At 55.8% G+C, this 9,932-nt stretch overlaps 1 protein-coding gene across 1 annotated transcript; it reads left to right on the forward strand.

Moving 5' to 3' along the window:
* The first annotated feature begins 2,523 nt into the window (after positions 1-2,523).
* On the forward strand, positions 2,524-7,241 carry COPS9 (COP9 signalosome subunit 9). The gene is made up of 3 exons (XM_060107230.1): positions 2,524-2,644; positions 4,443-4,515; positions 6,978-7,241. The coding sequence occupies exons 1-3, from the start codon at positions 2,582-2,584 to the stop codon at positions 7,013-7,015; spliced, it is 174 nt and encodes a 57-aa protein (XP_059963213.1). The 5' UTR covers positions 2,524-2,581; the 3' UTR covers positions 7,016-7,241.
* The last annotated feature ends 2,691 nt before the right edge of the window (positions 7,242-9,932 follow it).

Genomic DNA, 9,932 nt, shown 5'->3' on the forward strand with positions numbered 1-9,932 from the left:
TCAATGCCCACATCGACTGAAAAAAACGCACAACCTAAAAGTTGAGAATTATGTTTTATTTGGCAGACACACTGAGGACTTAAGCTCAGGAGACAGCCTCTCAGATCGGATGGTCCTGAAGAGGGAAGGGAGGAGCCAGGATCTATAGTTTTTGCCAAAAAAGACTAGGTAGTTGGGACATCAAAAGATTCCTGCTAATTAAAGAAAACCAGACATCTCAAGTTAATGAATTTAGTGCTTTTCTATGTATGGGAAGATGCCAGCGTCTGGGCTTACTGAAATTATTCCTTTGATATGCACCTTAACTATCCTGAGGGCCAGGATCCTGCTTTCCTCCATCCTGAATCCCCTCAGGGTGCACAGTGGGAGCCGCTGCAGAGGCTGATGGCCTCAGTATCCTTTGTTTACTGATACGGCCAGCGACACTCTTTGTCCACACCTGTTGTCCTGGAGCAGTCACCAATAGGGTCCCTTTTACTCTCAAAGGATATGGTCTGGATGTGATCAACCACTGACAACCCCAATCCCCTGGTGCTCTCAGGGGTCCCCCAATCCGACCCTGTCCTTCCACCTCTGTGACATCACTATCCTGGTTCTGCTCCTCCATAAACATCAGTGTCCCCTGGGGCGGACTCTGTGCCCCGCCCTCCCGGAGACCTTACCCCTCCACAGGAATGGGGGTCCCTTTGCTTTAAAACTACTCAGCAGGGGAGTTGGCTGGTACCATGGACTCAGGCTTCACTGGTCTGACTTTCCCTCGGGCACTTAGGGTGACTCGTGTCATGGTGACATTGGAGGCTCACCCACCCGGCCAGTCACTTTCCCTTCTCCCTTGGCCCTGCGCTGTCCACCCACACCTGACCCGGGGCCACAATCCCTGCTCAGTCTAGGCCCAATTCCCATCTCCCTGGAACCACCCTCTCCCTCCCCCTCCCCACCCCCACTTCTCTGGCAGCCCAGCCCCCAAGCCTACCTACCTCTAAAAGTGTAGCTCAGATATCTCATGCTCTCCTTCCCCACCATCCCTTCCCCTCTCCCTCCTGCCCTCACTTCTCTCTCATTCACATTCTTTTTAAAAACTTATGATAAAATACATACAACGTAACATTTACTATCTTAACTATTTTTGAGAGGCATTAAGTGCATTCACATTGTTATGCAACCATCATCACCATCCATCTCCAGGCTATTTCTTCTTCCCATTAAGCACTAACTCCCCCTCCCCCTCCCCGGCCCCATTCTACTTTCTGTCTCTATGAATTTGATTACTCTGCATACCTCATATAAGCGGAATCATACAGTATTTGTCTTTTGGAGATTTCACTAAGCATAATGTCCTCAAGGTTCATCCCCACTGGAGCAGCTGTTAGAATTTCCTTCCTTTTGAAGGCTGAATAATATTCTACTGTATGGATGGACCACATTTTGCTCAACCATTCAAATGTTGATGGATACCTACCCGAGTTCTTTCACATTTTAGCCATTGTGAAAAATGTTGTTGTGAACGTGGGTGTACAAATATCTCTTCGAGACCCTGCTGTCAATTCTTTTGGGTATATGCCCAGAGTGGAATCCTGGACCATACGGTAAATCTATGTTTAAATTCTGAGGAACCTCCATACTGTTTTCTACAATAGCCGCACCATTTTACATTCCAACCAACAGTGCACAAGGGTTCCAATTTCCCCACATCCTTGCTAACATTTGGTATTTTCTGGGTTTTTGACAGTAGCCATCCCGATGGATGTGGGGTGGTAACTCATTGTGGTTTGGTTTGCCTTTCTCTGATGATCAGTGATGTTGAACATCTTTTCATAGGTTTATTGGCCATTTATAAATCTTCTTTGGATAAATGTCTATTCCAGTCCTTTGCTGATTTTGTTTGTTTGTTTGTTTGTTTTTTGGTACGCGGGCCTCTCACTGTTGTGGCCTCTCCCGCTGCGGACGGAGCAGGCTCAGCGGCCATGGCTCACGGGCCCAGCCGCTCCGCGGCATGAGGGATCCTCCCGGACCGGGGCACGAACCCGCGTCCCCCGCATTGGCAGGCGGACCCCCAACCACTGCGCCACCAGGGAAGCCCCTTTGCTGATTTTTTAATCAGACTCCTTGTTTTCTGTTGTTGAATTTTAGGAGTTCTCTGTACATTCTGTATATTAATCCCTTATCAGAGATATGGTTTGCAAATATCTTCTCCCATTCTGTGGGTTGCCTTTTTACTCTGTTACTCACTCATAATCTTTAATGGGTATTTCCAGGGCATCTGTCAGTGTCACGCCCTTAGGTCCAAACTGTCTGTGGCCGCGGTGAAGTCGCAGAGCAGCTTCCCTTGTGTGCTGACAGCCACGCGGAGACTCCGCCCACCCCAGCCCCAACCGGGCCAGTCCTGCCCGCCCCGACTAATGGAGGAGGGAACCATAGCGCGGAAGGTCCTCCGGCGGCTAGACCTGCCAGATGGTGGGGGGAGGAAAAACCATAGAGTCGGCCGTCCTCTCGCATCTAGACTTGCCACGGCGGGGCTTGCACCGGAAGAGGGTGTCAGCGGGCCGGAAGTGGGTCGCGGACGCCGGAGCTGCAGGCGGAGATGAAGCCGGCGGTGGACGAGATGTTTCCCGAGGGCGCGGGGCCCTACGTGGATCTGGACGAGGTAAGGCGGGCGGCGCCGGGCCGGGCGGGAGCGGAGCCAAGGCCAGCTGTCGGGCGCGGGCCGGGTCTGGGGCGAGAGAAGGCGGCGGCCTGCGCGGGCGCGCTCGCCGTCCCGGCGGTTCCTAACTCGGGCGAGAGAATGGGGCCTCCGGGAACCCAGTGAGGTGGCGGCCGGGATGGCTACGGGCCGGGGTTGCAGTGAGCGTCGGTGCCCGCGGCCTGGAGCCCCGCAGGGGCGATTGGTGGGGACCCCGGGGACGGGGTTGAGCTTGTGCCAGGCGCTGGGGGAGGAAGTGGGCCCCGGCTGGGATGGCGTGCTGTGGCGCGGCGGGGACGAGTCCCCATCTGGGAGGAGGGGAGACGAGAGCTTTGCTGATCAACGGCCCTTGGGAAAGAAGCGGCCGCCTGCCCGCGGAGCGGGGGAGAGGGGCGCCTGGCAGGTCCGTGCTCCGTGCGGGGCCCGGGTCTTTCCCGCAGTTGCGCAGGGTCGTTGTGTCACCCCATCCTCTGGGCACAGGGCGTTCCTGTCTGGTGTTGGTGGTGGGAGCTCGGAGTGTCAGGCCGGCTCCGCGGGGTCCGGACCTCGATTTCTCCTTCTCAAACCTCAGGGGGGACAGACCCATTCTGTGTGCTTCTGGACGTCCCGGGAGCACAGAGAGACGCTGGTTGCCAATTTTTAGTGCATCAAAAGGCGGTGCGGGTTGATAGAAGCCCTCGGGCTTTGGGGTGGCCCAGCGAAGGCTTAGGAGAGCAGCTGGCTGCAGCCAGATGCTGGCGGCGCGCTGGGGCGTAGGGGCGAGGCCTGGCGGGATCGGGAGCGAGGCCTGCAGGGTCTAGGGGAAGGCAAGTTGTGCCTGGGAGAGCGGGAGTGGGATGGAGCCGGGCAGGCGGGGTTGGGGGGCAGATGGTGCCTCGCCTGTAGCCGTCCTGGGACAGGTGAGCTCTCTGCACCCCAGTCCCGAGGCACCTGCACTCACCCCCTGCTTCTCAGCCCTGTGCTCCAGGCACTACCTTAGGCAAGCGTGGAGTCGCTGGAGGGCTTTAAGGTGCGGAGCGACGGCTCTGACTGGTTCGCGGCGCCGTCGCTCTGGAGGGTTTGGGGTGAGAGAGTGGGGCAGTACAAACGGGGACGGGGGCGCGAGGAGGGTCTGAATGAAGGCAGTGCCTCCAGAGGGAGGTAGGCGCAAACTCCGCAGCGGTGTCCCAGGTAGAATCTGCACAGCTTCCTGTGGGGACGGGGCAGGGGAGGGCGCCTGCTGCCACCGAGGCCTCTGCTCTAGCTGTCACCACGGACTCTAAAAGAGGCTCAGAATCCTCGCCACGCTGTCCAGCTTTGGTTGTGGCGTTGTTTTACGGCCACCGTTGAGTGGTGGCAGTGGGAAGGCCTGTGAGGGCCCCGCCCCCCTCCCCAGAACCCTAGGTCAGCAGGTCAGTTTCTCACGGGAAATGGTTTAACTCTCAGAAGCAGTCCAGAGCAGAGCAGTGGTCAGGCTCAGTTTTGCGCGCGCTCGGGGCCTCTTGTCCAGGTGTGCGCAGCAGTGCTGCTGTTTGGGGCAGCGGCAGGACTCTACGTAAAAGGTGAGAGGAGTCGAGGCCGTCCGACCTGAGGGGACCCTCGCCTTAATTCCTTGGAATGCCGCCTCCCCAGCCCTGCTCGCACTCCCGCCCTTCCCCTGGACTAAATTTCGTCTCCGACCTGGACACTTTCTGCCCAGGAGTGGTGTGCAGCCTGCGTGGCACTTACACCACTCGTTCTCTCGGGAAACCCCGCTGACGTGAGCTTTCCTTTCCCTCCCCAGGCAGGAGGCAGCACCGGGCTCCTGATGGACTTGGCGGCCAATGAAAAGGCAGTTCACGCAGACTTTTTTAATGGTAAGGGCGCTGGGATTGGCTTGCCAGTTGTAATCTGTTTCTTCTGCAAGTTATGCAGTGGAGCAACTTTGTGACACGAGTGACTTGGATCGTAGACCAGTAAAGGCCAGATCCTGTGCCATTCTTGGAACGCTGTGCAGCCCTGTTTTTCAGGAGGGAAAAAAGCTTCCAGTCTTATGTTCCAGCTGTTGCGTTTGAGCCATGAACGTGCATTTGGACACCTGAAACTGTAGCAGGGTCTGGTCCATCTGGCTTTCTCGTCTCCCCTCTCTCCCGATGGCTGGTTTGCTTTCCTCTCCCTGTTTTCCACTGGGTTCTTGTCCCCTGGGCTGCCTGTGCAGAGTGGCAGCCACACTCCTGTTCTTCCCCGTCCCTTTTCTCTGAAACCAGGAGCTATTCGCATTTAAGGGCTTAATGCTAGTTTCAGGAACATGGGTGGAGTTTTACCAAATAAACAGTGAGAAACTAACTTTACAGGAAATCTTCATATACGTTTGAGGGGGTACTTCTCGTGTTCCCTTCTGGTTTCTTAAGGCCTTGTTCCTATAGAGTATATTCATCCCTACCAAGGGTTAAATCATAAGAAACACAAGATCGCTTTCTTAGGAGAGTTAAGTGGTATTTTATCTCTTATCATCCGTCTTTCATCCAGGGTGCCTGCCACTACAAAGAACTTTTGTCACTAGTTAGTGGCAGCTAGGATGTTACCTTGCCGTGTTGGTTTTCAGGGGCCCCAAGCCTCTCTGGCACCTGAGCCCGTGTTGTTTTATCTGGCTGCTTTTCAGGCAGTTGTTGCCTAACGAGAGAAGCCAGGCTGCTGCCTGAGGGCAGCCTTCCCGGGGAGCCCAGCTGCTCTCCCCAGGCAGTGTCCCCGCAGGACCGAGGGGGGTGACGTTTGTTAAGTTCTCGGGGGGAGCAGGTGTGGGGAGCACGGCGTGCAGAGCCGCCGCTAGGACCTCACCCGGGTAGGGGTGTGTGGTCCCCAGTACGGCACGATCCACTCATATTTTGATGGTCTCCTTGCAAGCCGCTTCCCCCGCCCCGTATCCTCTGCCAGCCCGGGGCTTAGAGACAGCTGGCTGTGTTCTAGAGTTCAAGGTCACGTGATTTCCACCAGCAGCCCTTTAATTCTGACAGAGCACCTGTGAGAAGGACCCAGGCCGCCAGGCCAGGTGAGCATGGGAGCGGATGAGGGCGCTTCTCCCTCCGAGTCCGAGTCCGGCAGGGAAGAGAAGGAGCGTAGGCGAGCAGACGCCGCCCCGGCAGGTCGTGACGGCCCAGGTGTGCGGGAAGCCGTTCCCGCGAGAAAGCCAAGCGGCCTTTGGAAGGACTTGTCCTTAGTCTTTGCACTCATGATTGAACAGATAGGTTTTGATGGCCTGTTGTCCCCTAGGCAGTGGAGTTCAAACCCTGAACGATATTCGCTCTGCTCACTCGGTGGTTTACAAAATGGGAGCACTGGACGGGGTGGGTCGGGACAGCTCGGGGACGAGAGCCCAGACAGGTGGGCGCAGGGTTGCCGGGGCACATCCTGAGGCAGTTCTCAGGAGGCGGCACCTGCAAGGCTGGGGGCTGGGGGGAGAGTGGCGGAGCTGCGGGACCCCAGGCCAGGCCAGGCGGTGGGAGAGGCGGGCGCCAGTGGGACCGTCCGGGGGGTGGGGCGCGGCTGGGGGCCCACTGCGGGGCAGGAGGTGCCTGGGTGCCGCCTTTCCCCGGGGAGCAGGGGTGTGGGGACCGACCCGTCCTCTTCCTGGCTCTTCGTTTACTCTGCACGTTCTCAGTGCATGGTACGCATGAGTGGGTTTTTCTCTTCTTGTGAAAGTAACGCATAACCCGTGGTGGGGATGTAGAAAATATACAGAGAAGTAAACAGAAGGACAAAATAACCATGAGTTTGGCTTTGAGCCCCTCGCAGGATGCAGTGCGCTGTGAATTTCTGGCGTTTCTTCTAGTGGGAATGGGGCTCAGGCTGTGTTTCTCAAGCTTAACTCTAGGTCCGACTCTCTTAAAGGGAGTCGTTCTCACGGGGCTCTGTCCCTCCCCCACCTTTCTCCCCCAGCTCTGCAGTTTCCCGCTCACAGCTGCGAGCCTCAGGCAGCTTCAGCCCACCTCCCCTGCCCTCCACGCAGCGCTGGCCAGAGCAGAGCCCTGGCCGTACTCAGGGGCACGCAGTCACGGCTGTGAGGGGTCACCCACGTGGTCCAGAACACGCCCTCATGCAATTTCTCAAGATTGTCATCTAAATAGAAACAAGAGTAAAGGTGCACTCTGGACTACTGTCCCTTTGGACCGTATGAGCCCCAGTTGGATAAAATTGAGAGCCTGTCCTGGGAAAAGTCCTTTATCAGATTGTTCACTGTTTTCTCTCTAGTTTTGAATGACCATATAACTCATTTTATAATTATTTCCTCAGCTGTAGACCTCGCGTGCCCCATCAATGTGTGATTTTGTTCATTTTGTAGATTTTGAAGATCTCTTTGATGACGATGATATCCAGTGAGGTGTGTCCGGCGGTGCGTTTGCTCAGGCTTTGCCGTGCCGTGGTGTGGTGGATCGCCTCAAAGGACAGTTTTAGATGGTTCCGGAGAACTTGTGGAAATCACTTGAAATTAGGAGGTGGTTAACGAAGAAGGAAAAGATGGTTTTAACCATCTGGATGAGGGCTGTTAATCTCTGAATGTGACCGCCTTTTGTCCTTAACTTCAATTAAAAAAGTGATGTTATTACTTGCAGGGTGATTTTAATGCTTGCACTTTTGAGTGAATATTACAATCCCTAGACCTCTCCTTGTGCATACGTGTACATGCATGCCTGTGTTCCATGCTTAGAGAAACAGGTCTCAGCATAGAAATACATGGTGCACTTTTTGCTTTGTGGCCTTGAGTAATTCTGACAGCTCACGGTTGCTGACGTGGTGTTTGTGTTGGACCCGTAAGCGGTGCAGGCCGGCTCCTGGAAGTGCCTGAGAGACCTTACTCGGGTCCCGTCCCTCCCCTGGAGGCACATATAGCTGCGTGTTTCCCCTCCTAACGTCAGAGCAGCTGCTGTCCCCACATCTGAGGCTTGAAGCAGGGCAACTCGATAACGCCTCTGAACGAGACGCCTCCCACCTGAGAAATGCGTGCATTGGTCCGTCTCAAAGGAGAGTGTAGCACCTACGGAGGAAGTTCCTTGCTGGTCCAGCTCAGCAATTGATAATGGTTGTAAACACTAAGATTACTATTTCATATCAGTCTCGAAGTGAAGAATGTTTCTTCGATGAGGAAAGGCCCAGGGCACACGGCTTCATCGGTCCCCACAGCTCAGAGTCGAGCAGAGCCACTTAGATGAGTTGGGATGTGCTGACCTTCCCCGTGAGAACTGCCGAACGGAGCACCTCGATGGCCTGGTTATGAAAGACCTTTCACCGAAGACCAGGTGAGATTTTAAACAGAACGAGACGTTTCCTCTGCCTGTTTTCTCATGAGTACCGAGTGGGCTTCTGCCACTTAGCAGGCCTGTCCTGATGGAGCTCGGCCCCTGGGAGGGAGGGCCAGTCATCCAGCGCGGCTCAAGGGGCAGACACGAGGGTGGCATCCCTGGGAAGACCAGCTTGGGAGAAACTGGGAACACCCTTCATTTGAAGCCTTGCCCTGTGTCGGGATTCGGGGCTACATCTGTGTCAGGCTCACAGCTCAGATCTGCAGCCAGAGTGACAGGGCCTCCAGGCGAGCTGCACGGTCTGACTTCAGGGAGAGACATCTGCTTGTTCTTGAGGTCAAGTCACAGGCAGTTAAGTTTCCTCAGCGGGTTCCTCAAAGCAGGCCCAGAAGGTTCTGTGGGGAGCACCTGGGCATTTGGGTGAGTTCTTAGCCAGCAGGTGGTTGCCCTGCAGCCAGCTCAGTTGAGGTTTATGTAAATACGGCCCTTCGGGGCTTGCACTTCACCGTGTTAAGGGTGTGGTGACAGTCCCGAGTTGTCCCTGTGTTCAGCGGTGGTTGTGCCCCATCAGCTCCCCTGCCTCAGGCCTCTGTTCCTCGTTGGTAGACAAAGCTCTTGGTCCCCGAGGTGCCTTCTAGTTCTAGGGTCTGTGGTCTTCAGCAGGAAGGAATGAGTCAAGGCAAAGTAAGGGTTGCCGTGGGCCCGGGTGCGGAGTTGGCCTGTCCCTCCCAGGCTGAGGCTGAGGCACCCCAGAGGGCTCCGTGTTGGCGTTACAGTTTCAGACCAGGCTGGTGCTCGTTGAATGTCAGCGGTGTGCGTGTGTGTGTGCGCGCGCACGGGTCTTTTGCACATACTTAGGCCTCTGCTTACGTGCTAGGCTCTAGCCTCCTTTGATTTCACAGAACCCTTGCAGCTTCCTCAGTACCGTGAGGCCAAGGTTCAGAGTCGCTTTTTTTTCTTCCTCCTCTCACTGTGTCTTGGGCGGCACGCTTAGGGAGTGGTGGCTACCTCAGGAGATGCTCATACCTTTGACGAAGAAACTCTAGCCATTGTCCGTAGTATGTTTTCACTCACAGTGACAAAACACGGTTTTTTCACTTTCTGTTCTTAACTTCCAGGGTCACAGAGATTGGCCCGCATGCCGGTCTGGAAAGCCTGCGGCACAGGGAAGCTGTGCCACCTTCCACTGCAGGCTGGCTGCCAGCTGGTTGCAGAACACGAGGAAGGCAAAGCACGACTCTGGCCGGAGTGCCTGCGGCCACTGGGAGAAGAATGGACTGAAGGCGAGGGAGACTCCTAGGGGCTGGAGAAGAGAAAGGAAGGAAGCATTCTGCATTGGAATCCTTGGAAGTGAAAGAATAAGAATTTGTTGGAAAGCTGTGGAAAGGCAGGCGAGCAGAGGACCCCGGGACTCAGGCCACCTCTGGTCGCACCCTGCCTGTTGGCTCCTTTGGCCCAGGAGGTCTTTGTCCACACGGGAAGTGTGGTTCCCACGGTGCCCTGCCGTTTCGCTGCCAGCGCCACCCCGTTGAGGGTTGAGGGTCCGCAGCAAGCACTCGGGAAGCCCTCTGATTGGCGCACCCTCTGTCCGTCCCACTCCCTGGCCTGTCTGCAGTGTCCACGCTTCTCGCTGTGAGCCAGGAGGGCAGCGCCCACTCACAGCTCGCAGGATTGGGAAGGCCCTTTCCTCCAGGGGAGGGTGCACATGGGGGACTGCCGCTCGGTAGCTGTGGTGGGGACCTGGAGAGTATTATCTGCTAAGGTGGGGTGTTTTGGATCCTTGTGAAGCTGCGGGCTCTTGGAAGTTAGGATTCCAATGAAGGGAGCCCTTCCTAAACCATGTGATCAAGCGTGTGGGTTATACAGGCTTTGGTTTTTGAGAATCTGGGTTTGGGGAGGTAACTGGAGAATAGAACTGTTTTGATGCTTTGAGCTGTTTGAGGACTTCAGTCATGGCCTTTGAAGAAACCATCTACTTCCCCTGCCCTTAGAGTTCT

Source organism: Mesoplodon densirostris, chromosome 8, assembly GCF_025265405.1.
Source record: "Mesoplodon densirostris isolate mMesDen1 chromosome 8, mMesDen1 primary haplotype, whole genome shotgun sequence".
Classification (NCBI taxonomy): Eukaryota; Metazoa; Chordata; class Mammalia; order Artiodactyla; family Ziphiidae; genus Mesoplodon; species Mesoplodon densirostris.

What these genes read in the sequence shown, in the direction of transcription:
- COPS9 (XM_060107230.1), top strand. Translation starts at nt 2,582, where the DNA reads ATGAAGCCGGCGGTGGACGAGATGTTTCCCGAGGGCGCGGGGCCCTAC. An exon ending in CCTACGTGGATCTGGACGAG is followed by an intron (nt 2,645 to 4,442) that starts GTAAGGCGGGCG and finishes TTCCCTCCCCAG; the next exon opens with GCAGGAGGCAGCACCGGGCT. An exon ending in TCACGCAGACTTTTTTAATG is followed by an intron (nt 4,516 to 6,977) that starts GTAAGGGCGCTG and finishes TTCATTTTGTAG; the next exon opens with ATTTTGAAGATCTCTTTGAT.